The 17,936-nt window shown below is 40.1% G+C and overlaps 2 protein-coding genes across 2 annotated transcripts; both read left to right on the forward strand.

Moving 5' to 3' along the window:
* Positions 1-4,567: 4,567 nt before the first annotated feature.
* Positions 4,568-6,171, forward strand: LOC311249302 (uncharacterized protein; the record flags this gene model as incomplete). The annotated part of the gene is made up of 5 exons (XM_084340227.1): positions 4,568-4,964; positions 5,267-5,335; positions 5,500-5,621; positions 5,783-5,883; positions 6,030-6,171. 5 exons carry the CDS (start codon positions 4,568-4,570, stop codon positions 6,169-6,171), a joined length of 831 nt encoding a protein of 276 aa, XP_084196353.1.
* A 5,186-nt stretch (positions 6,172-11,357) lies between these two features.
* Positions 11,358-17,109, forward strand: LOC311249310 (CD209 antigen-like protein C; the record flags this gene model as incomplete). The annotated part of the gene is made up of 5 exons (XM_084340240.1): positions 11,358-11,565; positions 16,107-16,175; positions 16,368-16,492; positions 16,633-16,733; positions 16,829-17,109. The coding sequence occupies 5 exons, from the start codon at positions 11,358-11,360 to the stop codon at positions 16,977-16,979; spliced, it is 654 nt and encodes a 217-aa protein (XP_084196366.1). The 3' UTR covers positions 16,980-17,109.
* Between the last annotated feature and the right edge of the window lie 827 nt (positions 17,110-17,936).

Consider the following 17,936-nt stretch of genomic DNA (forward strand, 5'->3'; position numbering starts at 1 on the left):
TTACAATATTTACTGGAGATACGATACACTTTGGGTCAACTGATTTCCCGCCTGGACGGTCATTGAATCAAATATTCAGCATTTTTCTGATTATCAGAATGTGTTTTCTTTTGTTTGTTCTTTCAAATCTGATTGTCAATTGAGAAAAAAATAACTATAATATTAAATGCAGCATGTAATCTGAAAAGCAACTAACTAACAAAAGTTAACTAAAGTAAACGTAGGGACTTAAAGGTACACTACTCACCTCCAAATTGTAGTGGAGTGGAAGTATAAAGTAGCAGAAAATGGAAATATTCAAGTAAGGTAAAAATACCTCAAAATTATACTTAAGTAGGCCTACAGTAGTTTGGTAAATTTACTAAGGTGCATTCCATGACTGGAGATTACAATTCAAGTCTCGAGACTAAGAGACTGTTCTGGCTTTGCAATAAAGAAGAGAATGGCTGTTGTTAACAACCAATCATGTTATTTGCAGTGTAATGTTTATCTCACATAAATCATGAGCATATATTAATTTGTCCTTTTGAACATTGTGTCAAATTTGCTTGAATAAAAAGTTCTCCATCATCAAAATCATCTCCACATCTTTAATATAATGGGGTCCCCAGAAGATTAATTTTAATGTTGGTGCTCCCTGGTGATGTCGACACCATCAAGTCAAAATATGAGACTGTTCACAACAGAAAACAGCAGTATTGGTAATTTCTTCAAAAACTTTAAATGGCTAACAGTCCTCTTGATAGTGACCCTCTTCCAACTAGCAAGTATAGGGCTTTGTGTGGGGGCAGATTAAAAATGTATATGCACAGCCAAAAAACAATAAGCAAAAATAAACAATGATAGAAAAAATTAACAATGCTTAGGGATTAGAGAAAACAATATGAACAGAAGTTGTAAGTCTGGTCTCCTCTATTTTCCAGTCCATCAGGCCTCAACGACTCTTAGAGCGAGAGGGAGAGCGAGAAAGAGAAAACCAGATTATTCATAATATATAAAAATGGTAAAACACTGACGACAATAGGCTACCTCTGATTAAACATAGTTGACTGACACAGATCATATCGACATGCTTTTATCATTCTTTGGAGTTGGCTAGAATTCATTATAGTAGTCATTAAGTCAGCAATTAAAATAAGACACACAGTTAGGCTCGCCAAATCGCGCTATGGTTTCAAAACACAAACGTTAAACAAATTATTGCGCTAAAATCATAAATGGAGTTAATATAACTAAGGTTCAGGAACTGGACCACGCCACTCCTCCTCGCTGATCTGCCACCCAGGCCGAGCCAATCAAACCACCTGCGTCTCGTCAACCTAACCACCTGTGCCGCATTAACTCAACCACCTACGTCGCCTTGATTCATCACCTGCGAAATCTATATATGCAAGCCTAACCATTTCTCTCCCGTTCGTCTCAAGTTCTTACAACCCTCCCCCCAAGACCCTCTCCTTCTCCACCATCCTCTCTCATAGGATCACTGGCAGCCCAGCCTTAGCCATTGGCATCCCATGACAGGAATATCCTCCAGAACAGGAACCATGGGGGGGACGCTGAAGCCACGCTGACAAGACGTGCGCCCATCGAGGCGTACCTAGACGGTCCAGCCTATCTGCAACCCTACCTCGAAGCCCCTTTTCTTCATCCACCAACCTCAACCCCTCCTTTCCCATCCTCCCAAAATCTTCTACCAATTTAAGTAAACTACCGTAACATTAAAATTTGGCGTGGTCTTCTTAGTGAATTAGACCTCAAACGAAGACGAGGACAATAGTCAAATTTAACTTTTTAATACTTGGCACAAGGACATCTTGTAAAAACGCACTCTTCAGCGTATATCCTGGCAATTCACTGTCAGTATACACAGGTGGGGTTAATTACAAGTGACCATAAACACCTGTATAATTAATCCCACCTGTTGATTGGGAAATTGACACAATATGGCTACAGGCTAAATAAGAGAGTTTTGCCCGAAACATCCATATGGTGATATTAAACAGTTAGCTAAACAAACAGGTTAACGCAGTTGATGAGCTTATAATACATAGCTTTCCTGTCCAGTTCAAGACAACAGACTTGTTTATAACGTCAAACAAATAAAACCGTGTTCACTAGTCTATAATAGAAATGGATCCACAGTAATTCTTCCTTTAACTGGGTGACCGTGTGCCAGTGTAAAGACAAGGTTTATAGGGAACCAATGTTAACCGATGGTTACATTTTTCTGTTTCCATTACATTGCACAATCAACATTTACTTAATAATTAAACGTTGAATCAGAAAACTTGTCCATTGCAAGTTTAAGCTGGCCCGTTTCAGTTCCTCATTTGAAATACTCAACTTTGCTTTATTGATATTTTAGTCAGCAATTTCCAAGTTTCAGATCCCTGGGAACATTTCAGATCAAATTTTTTGGCCAGTATGAGTTCACGATAAATCCTCTGGGGTTCAAATTAGTGAGGACCTGACCTCGACTTTTTAAAAAAAAAAAATACTTTTCTTATTTACAACAAAGACATAGAACAATTGCCATTGAAAAAAGTCCCAAAATACCGAAAATTACTGATACATTTTGTATGAGCCAAGGGAGCTCCTACATTATGAGCCTTTAAAGAGTTCAAATAAAATTGATTCCCTTAAAAATACTGAAAGTCTTTGCAGCTTTTTTATTCTCCACATAGTCAATTTTTAAATGCCATCATGTTTGAGTTCAACATTTAAGGACCTAAACTCACTTCACCAACACATAACAAAGACAGCGCTGATGCACTAATGGGAGTATCCTGACTCCTGCATCCTGACTCCTGGCTTCATCACCTTCTGGTACGGCATTTGTAGAAAAAGTTAGTATAAGATATAAGAATGCTGATGTACTAAAGAAGATATTTAAATTAAATTGTTCACACTATGCAGATTAAACATTACATCAACTTAAGATACTCTTGTTTATGGTGTTGAATTCTCTTGTAATGTATTGCAAGATTGTTTATTGTGATCAAAGTAGACAAACTCATATGATCATGCAGTATATGTCAATAAAAGCTTAAGGAATGATAAACCTGGAGGATAAAGATTACTGCAGTGTAAGTTTACAAAGAAACACAACTTAGTGAAAAATGAGGAAGAAGAGACAGAGAGAGTTGCTGTATGAGCAGAGAGAGATATAAAAGAAGAATCACATCACAGACCAGCACCATTTAAAGAAAACACTTTGACCAGCAAGGTCATCACTCTCAGTGGATAAAATATGGAGATGGTATTCTTTGAAGAGGAAGATGACATCGCTATAGTAAATGAGGCTTCAGTGAAGGATGTTTCATTACAGAGCCACTCTGATGAAGAAATAAATGAAAAGACTGCTGCAGTGCCTGGTGAGAAAGATATCTTTGGTTTAGTACAAGTGTACTCAGTTTATACAAGTGTGTTTTAAGAAGTGACTTAAAATGGGGCACTGATTCAGCAAGCTTGAGATTGAGGGCTCTGACAGCAAATGCGTAATTACCTTTGGTTTTAAGCTGCAAGAGCAGAGTTTTTTCTGATGATCTCAGTCAGCGCGTTTAGCCATAGGAGAAGAGGTCTGAGATGTAAGGAGGTGCCAAACCAGAGAGGGCCTTAAAAGTATTTTTAAATCAATTCAAAAATACCCTCGTAACCAATGTAAAAATGTCAAAACGTGATGGTGTGATGTGGACACAATTGTATAAGTTGGAGGGAGAGATTCTAATGGAGGGACTTTTGAGAGAGACATGTATTAAGGGAGATGCAGTGATTGAGGTGTGTGGATGACCTTTCAAGGTTGGACAACCATTTTCATGTGTAAGTCTAATTTAAAAACTCAGTCAAATAAAACTCTAAAATCTATGGCTGAGTGCTTTGAGTTAGAGGCCAGTGGACAGTGGAGGAGGTGACTATCAAAATGAGTCCTGATATGGTTGGTGGGGAGGGGTAGGACGACTTCAGCTTTGGTGTCATTGTGCTTGAGACAGTCTTCAGCCATCCAGTTTTTAATGTCTGCAGAGGTGTTGAAGGGAGGTTTTATCACTAGGTTTGATGGGTGGATAGAGTTGTGTCTCATCAGCATAGGAATGGAACCAAATGTTGTGTTTTCGTATAATAGCTTCAATATTTTTGAAAACTATTTCAACTACCCTATGAACCAGCTTAGCAAGCTGAGTGCTGCTGGCTTACATACAGTATAGGCAGCAGCAGGGTTAGGTTTACTTTTTTCAGACTACAGCAACAACTGCTCAAAATATCTGTGGATGTCCCTCTACAGGTAGTGAATAGGTAGGTTTTGATATTGCATTACTGTTTTTTGTTGACTATGGACTCCTGCATTTTAGTTTCAGGTGCTGGTGATGGAAAGAACAGTTCTTGCGGTGTGGCTGCATTGTGCCTGGGTGCGCTGTGTCTTCTCCTTCTGATTGGGTTCAAAATTCTGGTTTCCCAATGTGAGTACTTTATTAGCATGTTGATAACCTCCAGGAAGATAATGCTGGTTGACAGTGTTTATTTGTTTATGTTTTAAACAGATAACAAAAGCAAATCTGAGCAGGAAAGGGATATGTTCCTGTTACAGACCAGATATAACAACCTGACTAAAGAAAGAGACCAGTTACAGACCAGTTACGACAACCTCATCAGTGAGAGACACCAGTTTGCGGACAAGCTGACAAGACAGAAAGACCAGTTACAGACCAGTAACAACAACCTGACTGAAGAAAGAGACCAGTTACAGACTAGTTACAACAACCTGACTAAAGACAGAGACCAGCTACAGACCAGTTACAACAACCTGACTAAAGACAGAGACCAGCTACAGACCAGTTACAACAACCTGACTAAAGAAAGAGACCAGCTACAGACCAGTTACAACAACCTAACTACAGAGAAAGACCAGCTGCAAGAAAGATCTGAAGTCCTGACCAAAGACCGAAATAATCTTCAGGGAAAGCTTCAAGGTAAGTAAAATAAAATTTCTGAAGAGAAAAACCTGTTACAGAAAAACCACATGAATTTCACATGTGCAAAACACATGTGGTCAAGTGACCAAATGTGTTTTTGCACATATGGTACCACATTATCATATCCATTTAGGAACCACATGGAAGATATGATTATGCACATAAGATTTTGGATTTGTTGCAAATGTGCACTCACTCATCTTAAATATTTGCTCTGACTTCTCTCTAAATATGTGTCTGTCAAAATCTATTCTTATTAGTGTGTTGATTGCTTAAATAATGGTGACCACTCTTTTCAGATACTGAGGCCAGTCTGAAAAACTTGACTGATGAGAGGGCTAACCTGAAGAGAACTCTGAATATCTTTGGTAAGCAAGACGATACAATAAATTGTTAAAATGAAATTAAACCCCCCTTAAAATTCTCAAAATACCGTCTTGTCTCCTCTCTTTGTGTGAATCATTTGCTATTTGTTGTTGTAAATGAGACACTGACATTTTTTTTTCTGTTTCTCACCATGCTCAACAACAAGGGGTATATTTCAGAGGTAGTTTCTATTATGTTTCTACTACCAAGAAAACCTGGCAACAGAGTCGAGATGACTGTCTTCAAAAAGGTGCAGACCTGATGATTATCAACAGCAAAGAAGAACAGGTGTGTGTGCGTGTGTGTGTGTGTGTGTGTGTGTGTGTGTGTGTGTGTGTTAAACACAGAGAAGTATTGTACAAGTCTACATCAGGTGGACAATGAGATCAGTTTAATGAAACTTAAATTTCAATTAAGTTGTTTAAAGTTTGTGTCTCTTTTTAAAAAAGGATTTTGCAAACCGGTTCAAGAAGTACATGTGGATCGGCCTGACTGACTCACAGAGAGAGGGGACATGGAAATGGGTGGATGGGACTCTGCTGACCAAAAGGTTCAGGCTTTTGTTTGTTTGTTTGTTTGTTTGTTTGTTTGTTTGTTTGAATGTTTGCTTGCTTGTTTGTTTGTTTCAAATTGAACAATCTCCTTGTGATTCTTGGATTGCACTCTCTGATAGAAGTTTATTTTTTCATATTTCAGCTACTGGGCTTCTGGGGAGCCTAACGGTAGAACACAAGAAAACTGTGGAGATATAAAGAATTATGATGCTGAAAAAAGTTGGAATGATGAAAGCTGTTCCCATTCACTCTACTGGGTCTGTGAAAAGAAACTCCTACTATAAATGCTTTGGCACAGGCAAAGCAAAGTGACAGTTGAGGAGGCCTTGCTGTTGTTTTAAAGTCATTACAGCCTCAATACTGTGTGTTTGATCACCATTCAGTTATGTTACCTGTTATTTTTTATAGCATTTAGACACCACAAAATGGTGCCTCTGCGACATTAAAATGTTGCTTTCATGACATGGTGAACAATGCATTATATTACTTTACAATATATAGCCAACAACTGCTCTTTTATCTATTTTATTTTATTTCAAAGCACTCATTTAAATCACTTTTTATGCAAAATGTGTCTTCAAAATCATCATCAGCAACTTTAATTAAAGTTAAAAAGTAAAAGTACATATTCTGCAGTAGAATTGTCCCTGTAAGTGATTTATATATTTAGTTGTTTTAGGATTAATATGTTGCATTTTACTGCTGTAGATGTTTAAGGTTGAGCTCATTTTAACCTCTTTATGTACTGTTGGATAGTTAAATCTATAGAAATGCATCATAATCCAGAAGATCATATTTGAGGCATCACTAACCTGTGAGACACACAAATGTCAACTTTTCATGAGCTCAGAAAAAACAGTTTGTTTTCTTGAGAAGTAGGAACATTTTCAAAACACATAGAGGAACCCTTCATCCTGCAATTTATCATAAACACCCAAAATTACTACATTTGGAGATACATTGTTCTCACTGGATAGGAGCGAACAACTAATCTAAAAGTAGTAAGTAGTAACTCAAGCTGTTAGACAAATTTACAAAGTAAAAGAATAAAAAATTATATTTGCCTCTGATATGTAGTGGAGTAGAAGTATAACATTTAAAATGTAAATACTAAACTAAAGCTCAAGTTCCCTGAATTTGGACTTAAGTACTTGAGGAAATGTACTTAATGTACTTAAATCACTGGCAAACCCTGTAACTATCTATCACTGATATCATACCTGCATATCTGATATATATCATTTCAACCAACAATCATTGTAACAATTGAATAGCCCTAGATAGATCATATTGATGACTATCACTTGTTTCTGCACTATGTGACTTCAATGAGAGGGTAGGATCAAGTGTTCAACAAATAACACTGTTATGGCATAATGAGTTTTGTTTGTGGTTGGCACCTATATGTTACATCTGAGAAGTTGTTACAGACCTGGGATTTGTATATATATATACATACGTACATACATACAGACATACATGCCTAAGTGGTCACATGAAGGTGATCATGTCTATAAGTCAGCCCAGGTTTTCCACAAACATGGAAAAGTCTTCTGGCAGGAGAGAAGGAATATGTTATTAAAGAAGTGCAAACCTTTAGACAAATACACAATGTTACACACATAATCCAGGCTTAAAGCAACACAGTTACAGCCAACAAATGCAGGACGGACAGCTGACACAAACACTGCCAACTGTGTAAATGTGTAAATCAACAGGCTTATACAGTAATGTCACTGCCCCATCATTAGGGCACGAGTAGATAATCTGATTATAATTACATTTGTGCATTGCATTAAATGAATATGTTCCTCTGATGTATTTTTATGTAGTGTATGAAAATTTTAGCCTGATTCTTTCAGCTGCAACCCCCATGGTGTCAAACGGACTAGGGAGCAAATTACAAAAAAAATATAGAAACATGATTAAAGCAGTTCTTTCATATCTTCTAACAAGGCTTTATTGCTTCAATCTTTTTCTCTGTTATAAAATGACTGAAATGGCTGTGACATTGCATAAAGGCAACAGGTGACACCTCTCATGATCTTCTATCAATAATAATGCCATTTTCCAGAAAATGGATTGGTCAGAAGGTGGTGCTTTTAATGAAACAAAACATGCTCCAGTTATGTTTTATGTGTGCAGCAAAACAATATATCCTGGTAAGAAGTGAACCACCATTATAACACTGAAAAGTTAGAGTTTGCCCTGAAGTTGCCTCGCTAACTAAAAAGCTGCTTTGTGATAGAGGCCTCTGATATACTATAAATGGTTGTACAAATGAAGAAGTGTTTCACTTCAACAGTTATCATCTGCTGTTTATGTATTTGTACATCACAGAGTGCTAGAGTTAACAGAAGTGAAAAAAGGTGTGTGTGTGTGTGTGTGTGTGTGTGTGTGTGTGTGTGTGTGTGTGTGTGTGTGTGTGTGTGTGTGTGCGTGTGTGTGTGTGTGTGTGTGTGTGTGTGTCAGAGGGGGTGATCTGTGGCATTGTCTTCTGCAGAAATATTTAGTGTGACTGGCATGTTTAAATAATGGAAGAAATGCAATGTTAAATAACTATCACAAGGGCCCTTCGAGAATGCTTCGCCCTCTCTGTGCTGAGACCCACGCTTGGCCACTGGCAGTATGGCTAATGACAAAATAGTAGGCTAGGGTTAAATAGAAATGGCATGATTTAAGCTCTACGCAGGCAGAAATCAGGCGCACCATGCGCGCACAAATTTGCCGTTCCTACTTGTGTCCCCCCCACTTCTGAAACTAAAGTTTCGCCCTTGTGTACAGTGACCACTCCAAGTATGTACATATATACAGACATAGATACATACATACATACATACATACATACATACCTAAGTGGTCACATGAAGGTGATCATGTCTATAAGTCAGCCCAGGTTTTCCACAAACATGGAAAAGTCTTCTGGCAGGAGAGAAGGAATATGTTATTAAAGAAGTGCAAACCTTTAGACAAATACACAATGTTACACACATAATCCAGGCTTAAAGCAACACAGTTACAGCCGACGAATGCAGGACGGACAGCTGACACAAACACTGCCAACTGTGTAAATGTGTAAATCAACAGGCTTATACAGTAATGTCACTGCCCCATCATTAGGGCACGAGTAGATAATCTGATTATAATTACATTTGTGCATTGCATTAAATGAATATGTTCCTCTGATGTATTTTTATGACGTGTATGAAAATTTTAGCCTTATTCTTTCAGCCGCAACCCCCATGGTGTCAAACGGACTAGGGAGCAAATTACGAAAAAAATATAGAAACGTAATTCAATGCAGTTCTTTCATATCTTCTAACAAGGCTTTATTGCTTCAATCTGTTTCTCTGTTGTATAAAAAGCACAATGAAATGGCTGTGACATTGCATGCAGGCAACAGGTGACACCTCTCATGAACTTCTATCAATAATAATGCCCTTTTCCAGAAAATGGATTGGTCAGAAGGTGGTGCTTTTAATGAAATGTAACCTGCTCCAGTAATGTTTTATGTGTGCAGCAAAACAATATATCCTGGTAAGAAGTGAACCACCATTATAACACTGAAAAGTTAGAGTTTACCCTGAAGTTGCCTCGCTAACTAAAAAGCTGCTTTGTGATAGAGGCCTCTGATATACTATAAATGTTTGTACAAATGAAGAAGTGTTTCACTTCAACAGTTATCATCTGCTGTTTACGTAATTTGTACATCACAGAGTGCCAGAGTTAACAGAAGTGAAAAAAAGGTGTGTGTGTGTGTGTGTGTGTGTGTGTGTGTGTGTGTGTGTGTGTGTGCGTGCGTGCGTGCGTGTGTGTTAAAAATAGTGTGCTGCTGTCAGAGAATTGTCAGTTTTACATTTTATGGTAGTACACAGCCTTTTTGGAGGCTGCAGTATGATATTCTAAATATATTTTGCAGAAGTAACCTACCTAAGATAATTCAGTTTCCTGTTAAATGCAGTCTTGTGTGTGAATATGTTGCAGACTATTTGACAGGTGTTAGGAACGCCTTCTATTTCAGAGAGATCAGCCCAATAGTTTATCATTTATCATTTCAGAAGCTCACTCTCCAGACTTTGATGCCCTCAGGCCCCTCAGGACCAAACTGAAGCGTCAATACAGCTGAGTGTCATGGATGAATTCGATATCTATGCTAATGTAGAGAGACCATCAGGTAATCCTGGTAAGAGGAGGACTTTGGGAAAATGTTCAGAAAATATTTATGCAAATGAAAACAGGATCCACACCCTGGAGCCAAAGAGACCTGAACCTGCACTCTCAGGTAATGAACACAAACATGTAAACACTCTAAAACGGAGGTTGACTGCATTTCTTACATAACACCACACACAAACATTATATTACATGTTCTGAAAGAACACGTCTGAAGTAAAACAAAGACTTACATGACGTGTTTGAGAAACCATAATGTGAAGGAGGCAGAGAGGAAAGAAGTTAACCACAGCACTGAGCCTACCAACTCTCTGATATACTTTATTGATCCCTCTGGAGGAAACTTTTATTTGGCTTCAACATGCTGCAGATCAGACCTAATACTGAATCTGAAAATAGTGCCAGTCAATCTTTAGATTGTTCATTATTGTGCTGATGACACACAGAAATACTTTTCCATATCATCTGATGAGAGGATTTCACTTTCAATTTTCTTGGTGGGACTCTTCAGTTTTTCACTTCGACAAAATTTTACATTTAAACTTTTAAATTTGCTGTTGTTGTGAGGTGCAATGTGTGAAAAGAGAACAAACCGGAGCGTGCAACAGTGCACACTTTGAAAAAGATATCCTGATAGGTCTTCACAGTGTTGCAAGAAATGTGAGAGAAATTCTGAAAAAATAAACAAATACATTTAAAAAAGAGTTTGAAAAAGAAGTTCAGACCTGCTGAATCTTCTGCTGACTCAGAGCATTAGATTGGTGAGTGATCACAGAGTGAGGTTGGTGTTTCACTCCATCTAAAGGCATCTGTATCTGTTTAAAGTTCATAAGAAAAATGTTAGGATTAATCTCTGTTTTGTCTTTTTATTTCTTGCTTCATGATTGCAATCTATTGAGTGTAAACCACAAATACAAGGCTTGATTTACTATATTTGAAATGATATTGAAATACAAACAAATTACAAATATTGTCTTCTTATTCCAGCTGCTGTAGATACACGAGTTCAGAAGAGCTCACTCAGAGCTGCTGCAGTGATTCTGGGTCTGCTGTGTCTTCTCCTCCTGACTGGACTCATAACTCTGGTTTTCATGTGTGAGTACTTTGTTAACATGCTGATGAAGCAACAGGTGATACTGGCTAACAGTATTTGTTTGTTATTATTAATTGTGGTCTATGTTCATATGTGTTCACATATGATTACATCACCCAAAATTAAATTCTCTCGGCAAATTTTTTAAAATCTGTTTTTATGTTAAACACAGTAACCAGGAGCAATGAAATGCATGAAATGAAGATGGTCAGGTTACAGACTAGTTACAACAACCTGACTGAAGAAAGAGACCAGCTACAGACCAGTTTCAACAACCTGACTAAAGAAAGAAACCAGCTACAGACCAATTTCAACAACCTGACTGAAGAAAGAGACCAGCTACAGACCAGTTACAACCAACTGATTACAGCCCTGACCAATGAGAGAAATGATCTTCAGAGAAAGGTTGAAGGTAACCAGAGAATGCAATTACTGAAGAGACTGTGATGCAATTGCTGGCTGCTATAGCTGTATTGCTTTAATGTTTAGCTGGGAGCTAAACAGTACATCTGTCTTTTTGACTTTATGAAGACTTAGAATAGTAGGAAAGGTATCAAGAGTGCAAAATACCGTGTACGCAATGTTTCACTAAGAAGACCACGCCACAGTTTAACATTAAGGTAGTTTATTCAAATTGGTAGAAGATTTTGGAAAGGATAGGGGGTTGGGTTGTTGGATTTGTGCAACGCACAAATGGGGGGCTTCGAGGTTGGTGGATGAAGGAAAGGGGCTTCGAGGTTGGTGGATGAAGGAAAGGGGGTTGAGGTTGGTGGATGAAGAGAGGGGTTTGAGTAGGGTTGCAGATTGGCTGGACCGTCTAGCAACCAGGGAGGTTGAGACTCGGAATGGGGGTACGTCTCGATGGGCGCACGTCTTGATCGGCGTGGCTTCATCATCCCCCCTGTGGTTCCTGTGCTTGAATGGCCTGGGTCCCTCTTCTGTGGGATCTTCTTGCCATGGGATGGCGATGTAAAAGGCTGGGCTGCCGTTGATGCTGTGTGAGAGGATAGTGGAGACAGAGAGGGTCTGGGGGGGAGGGTTATAAGAACCTGAGACGAACAGGAGAGAAATGTTTAGGCCTGCATAGATAGATTTCACAGGTGATTGAATCAGAGTTTCGGTGCAAGCTGGGGTTCTGCCTTACGTAGGCCTTTGATAAGCATGGAGGGGGCTGGAGCTCCGGAGAGCAGTTTGAGAACCGTATGGGCACATGTGATGAAGCTGGTTATTGTCACGATGTCGATGGAGGGGAAAGGGAGGTTGTGAAGGGTATGGAATGACAGTGTAGTAAGATGAAAGGGTTTTGGTTTAGCGCAAGGGTAATTTGATTTGAATTGATAGAAGGCTTGATGAGGGTAGGAGAGAGGGGTTGAGGTAGATGAATGTAAGAGAGAGGGGTCGAAGTAGGTGGATGTAAGACAGAGGGGTCGAGATAGGTGGATGTAGGAGAGGGGGGTCGAGGTAGGTGGATGTAGGAGAGGGGGGTCGAGGTAGGTGGATGTAGGAGAGGGGGATTCAAGGTAGGTGGATGTAGGAGAGGGGGATTTGAGTGCGTTGCACAAAATGGAAAGGGGGGTCCGGACGACCGGGAAGAGGGAGAGGGATAAAAATGTTCTTCCTGCTTTGAGCGACCGCGGGACACACAAACACAAGAGGGATCTGCCTGCACTCGTGATTTGAAACTTTGACACTCACAGCGGGATGTAAATACCCGTGTGTATCTATCGCGAGTCTCGTTCATCTTGTCTGGCGTTGCTTCCGTACTGCAATCGGCTGTGAGGGAGACTTGCGTGAACGCGGAGCGTGCCTCCAGGCATATGTAGCATAGAAAAATGTACTAAATTACCCGTTTCGAGTAAACTCTGGATGTCACCACTTCAGGACACTTGGATTGCAGCGGACGAGCAGTATGGAGGAATATTACAAAGTTTTTGTGTAGTTTTATGGACCTTTTCCTCTCGGTCGCCACTTATGCTCGTTATATGGATTATTCCAGCCAGAGGGTACCCGCGGGTCTCCAGCTGCACTTTGAGGAATAAGAAACTACACTTGAGATCTCATCAGCATGAGGGTGAGTCGATAATGACTGAATTTTGTTTTAGAGTGAACTATTCCTTTAAGGGTGTTTTTTATTCACTTTTTGTCGCTCCCACGACGCTATTCCTCTCTCCTACAGCATCCATTACAGTTAAATGCATATGGCCAGTTATGCAAATTAGGTGATGATGTCATTTAGTGACTTCTAGCGACTTTTAGGACAGCCAATAGCAACTTCCCTTACTGAGGAGTTGGCAACCGTGAGTGGAGGTGGTGGTGGAGGCCGTGAGCGGTGGGAAAAGCCAGACTTTGTTGTCGGTCCGACGGAATGGGATGTGGCTGCGGGTTGGGCGCCAGGAGGCAGCCGGTAGGACACGCGGTGTCTGGGAGACCGGCTATCACCTGGAGTACGGCGTGGAAGACCGCGACCTCCATCTGGCTGGAGCCGCTGGATGCAGAGTAGTGGACGATGCGCTGCCGGGCAACGTGGATGGTGGAGCACAGGCGTGGTGGCTGCCTGGCTGGCTGTGCCGGAGTGGAGGTGATTACAGGTGGAAGAGATTCGGAGATGACGGAACGATCGTCGAAAAAAATCTATGCCAGGAGGATTAAGAAACAGCTTTGTTCATCGGGAAGGTGGTAAGGTTTTCAATTTTTTAGCTTTCAAAATGCTTGTCTTAGTTCAAACGAATGTCAGAACTGGAGACAAACGGGAGAGAAATGGTTAGGCTTGCATATATAGATTTCACAGGTGATTGAATCAGGGCGACAAAGGTGGTTGAGTTAATGCGGCACAGGTGGTTAGGTTGATGAGAACAGGTGGTTTGATTGGCTGGGCCTGGGTGGCAGATCAGCGAGGAGAAGTGGCGTGGTCCAGTTCCTGAACCTTAGTTATTATAACTCCATAAAGTGTTAAAATGAGACTTTAGTATAAGGACTTAAATGAGCTTCTGTGTACGGAGAATATGAGCCCAGACACACCAAACCAACTTCAAAGAGCAGTGGCGATGAAGGCTGACATTTGCGTCCCCTCACATCACTTGTGTCCCATCCAAAAAGCTGCACTTGAACACACCACAACCAGGACTACAGCCAAGAGGAAATACTGTTCAAGACCACCAGGTGGCAATAGTCTATTTGTCATTAAAAAAGCGAAGATGATGAAGCATGAAAAGCATGATGATTTTTTCACACCACTTGCTAACGTAACCACTTCTAATCAAGAATATGTCTGATAAAAATAATAACACAGCGACATTATAAAGCAGCTTTCCTTTTCCTTTTTCCATTTCTCTTCTCATGCACTGATTTACTTAGCTGGGCAGCCAGTCAGAGTGATTTCTGTCGCTGATGGGCTCCGCCACCAATTTCACACGCTCAGTTGCTTAAAAGCTTTGACAAGGGCCGACTAATGCCAACGGTGCGGTACACGCTTCAACAACAGGGCCACAGACGCTCATGAATGGCTCCGACATTAGCCAACGGCCGACCATCAGCCTGGTGCGTCAGGGCCAAGATCAGTGGCGGTCCTAGCTTGCATGACCCTGGGCAAACCTCACCTTCACCCCCCTCCCAACCCTTTTTATAAACTAATATTCACAATATCATTATGACTGAAATGTGCTTATTTGGAAGCAATTCCTGCTGTGATTGACTTTAGCCTACTAATTGCCTTAGTTGTGCACTATAAGATGAATCTAATATGAATGTATACATAACTCATTTGTCATTTTGGTTTGCACTAACTGGGCAATTTTCATACTCATTTATTATTTATTAATAACAACACACTGTTTATATTGTACATATTATGTATATACAATTCTATTTCTATTTCTTACCTTTTTATTATATTGTTTATTTTTTCCTATTGTTATTGCTTATTGTTATATTGAATTGTCCTTTGGCTGCTGTGATGCACAAATTTCTCCGTTTGCGGGACTAATAAAGGAATTCTGATTCTGAATCCCCTGCCTCACTGCTCCCCCGCACCAGTAGGGAGAGCTGAGGTCCAGAGGTGAACCTATCACCCTCCCCCTTCTTCTACAACCTCTGTATATGAGACTTTCTCAGCAGCAGCAGACGCACCTTTACAAAACAGAGGGTGCCCAGCCGTCCACTCCCCACAGGGCAACATGACATAGTTGACTTGACGTGTAAATGACCATTACAAAAACCGGATGAAATGAATGCAAACATATTTAAGGCAGCCTGAGGAGACGCTAGCACCTCCTGGATCTCAGCGGCTTTCCAGTTGCTCATCTTGACGTCCGCGGCTGAAGTGATGGACTGATTGCTGTGATCAGCTGTTTCCTGGTTTTAAAACTCTCTGGCTGTGGGCCAGACACACATCCCATGTATGGAGGTGTTCCTCTGCTGTGTCAATGTGATGACGTCATCAAACGACATGTCGACTCGACTTCGACTTTATTGACAGATAAGTCGACTTGAAAAAATCTGAAGTCATTAATGCCCTACTGTGGGCGACTGTCCGCTCAGTATTTTTTTTTTTGCGGGCGCTCATGCCGACCCTCCACAAATGCCGCCCTGGAGGGCTGCCCATACTGCCCATATGAGAAACCGCCCCTGGCCAAGATAGAGTAAGCAAACACTGCATCACTGATAGATTTGTGAAATAGATAATAGAAAGATTCCCCTTTAGAGGTCTCTGGAAAACTTTGGTAAGTGGGATGATCAAATACATTTTTAAAGTGAAATAAAACTCTTGAGCCATGATACAGCAAACATGTAAATTTCTTAGATACCATTTTGTCTCTTTTATCATTTTTGCTGTGAAGGAGATACTAACATTCTCTCTGTTTCTCATTCTCGTTACAAGAAAGCTAATGATTCTGTTTTAGGTTGAAACAAACACTGTATAGACTAACGCGACAGATGATGGTCATTCTGTTTCAGATACTGAGGCCAGTCTGAAAGATCTGACTAATGAGAAAGAGGTCCTGAAGAGCATTCTGAAAGACGGTGGTAAGCTGATTAAATCAGTGAAGAAAAAATTAACCCTCATCACAGTTCTCAGCCTGTGAGCCATGATACAGCAAACATACATATTTCTGACAGATAAAATCTTGGCTCTTTGTTTTGTAGCTGAATCATGTCTTAATTCTCGTTGTTGCTGAGATATTAAGGTTCTTTCTGTTTCTCACCATGCTCAACAAGGATGGGAATATTTTAGAGGTAGTTTCTATTACGTGTCATCTACCAAGAAAACCTGGCAACAGAGTCGAGATGACTGTCTTCAAAAAGGTGCAGACCTGATGATTATCAACAGCAAAGAAGAACAGGTGTGTGTGTGTGTGTGTGTGTGTGTGTGTGTGTTAAAGCTTGAAGTTAAAGTCTATATCAGGTGGACACTGAAATGAGTTTAATGGAATTTCAATTTCAGTTAAGTTGTTTAAAGTTTGTGTCTCTCTTTTTAAAAAAGGATTTCGCGAACAAGTTCCAGAAGTACATGTGGATCGGCCTGACTGACTCACAGACAGAGGGGACTTGGAAATGGGTGGATGGGACACTGCTGACCAAAAGGTTTGTTTGTTTGTTTGTTTGTTTGTAATTAAGTCACTTCCTTGTGATTCTTGGATTGCATTCTCTGATGAAAGTTTATTTTTTTTAAATTGCAGCTTCTGGTCTTCTGGGGAGCCTAACGGTGAAACACGTGAAAACTGCGGGGATATGAAGAATTATGATGCTGAAAAAAGTTGGAATGATGAAAGCTGTTCCCATTCACTCTACTGGGTCTGTGAAAAGAAACTTGTGAAAAGTGACAGTTGAGGAGGCCTTGTTGTTGTTTTAATAAGTCATTACAGCCTCAATACTGTGTGTTTGATCACCATTCAGTTATGTTACCTGGTTTTTTTTATTGCATTTAGACACCACAACATGGTGCCTCTGCACCATTAAAACGTTGCTTTCATGTTATGGTGAACAATGCATTATATTACTTTACAATATATAGCCAACAATTGCTCTTTTATCTATTTTATTTTAATTCAAATTCAGATAGATATATAGATAGATAGATAGATAGATAGAGTTTCTGCACTATGTAACTTCAGTGAGAGGGTAGGATCACAGCCTTTACTTCAAGATACAAGTGATCAACAAATAACATTGTTATGGCATAATGAGTTTTGTTTGTAGTTGGCACCTATATTACATCTGACAAGTTGTTACAGACCTGGGATTTGTATTTACAACAGTGGTGTGGCACTCAGAAACTGTGGGGGGCGCCAAATCACACAAAATGCTAATTTCCACATTATGTGACTTTACGGTAATACATGATTTTGTCAAAGACAAGGGTGACATGAGTTAAAGGAATAGTTCACTCTAGAATGAAATTCAGTCATTATCGACTCACCCACATGCTGATGAGAAGTCCGGTGTAGTTTCTTATTCCTCAAAGTGCAGCTGGAGACCCGCGAGGGTACCCTCCAGCAACAATAATCCATATAACGAGCGTAAGTGGCGGAGGAAAAGGTCCATAAAACTACACAAAAACGTTGTAATATTCCTCCATACTGCTCGTCCGCTGCAATCCAAGTGTCCTGAAGTGGCGACATCCAGAGTTTACTCTAAACAGTCACTATACTACATTTGCCTAGAGGCACGCTCCCGCGTTCACGTGAGTTTCTCTCACAGCCGTTTGCACTACGGAAGCCGTGCCAGACAAGACCAACGAGACTTGCGATAGATACACACCGGTATTTACATCCTGCTGTGAGTGTC

The sequence above is a fragment of the Pagrus pagrus genome, assembly GCF_965226575.1.
Source record: "Pagrus pagrus genome assembly, chromosome: 2".
Lineage (NCBI taxonomy): Eukaryota > Metazoa > Chordata > Actinopteri > Spariformes > Sparidae > Pagrus > Pagrus pagrus.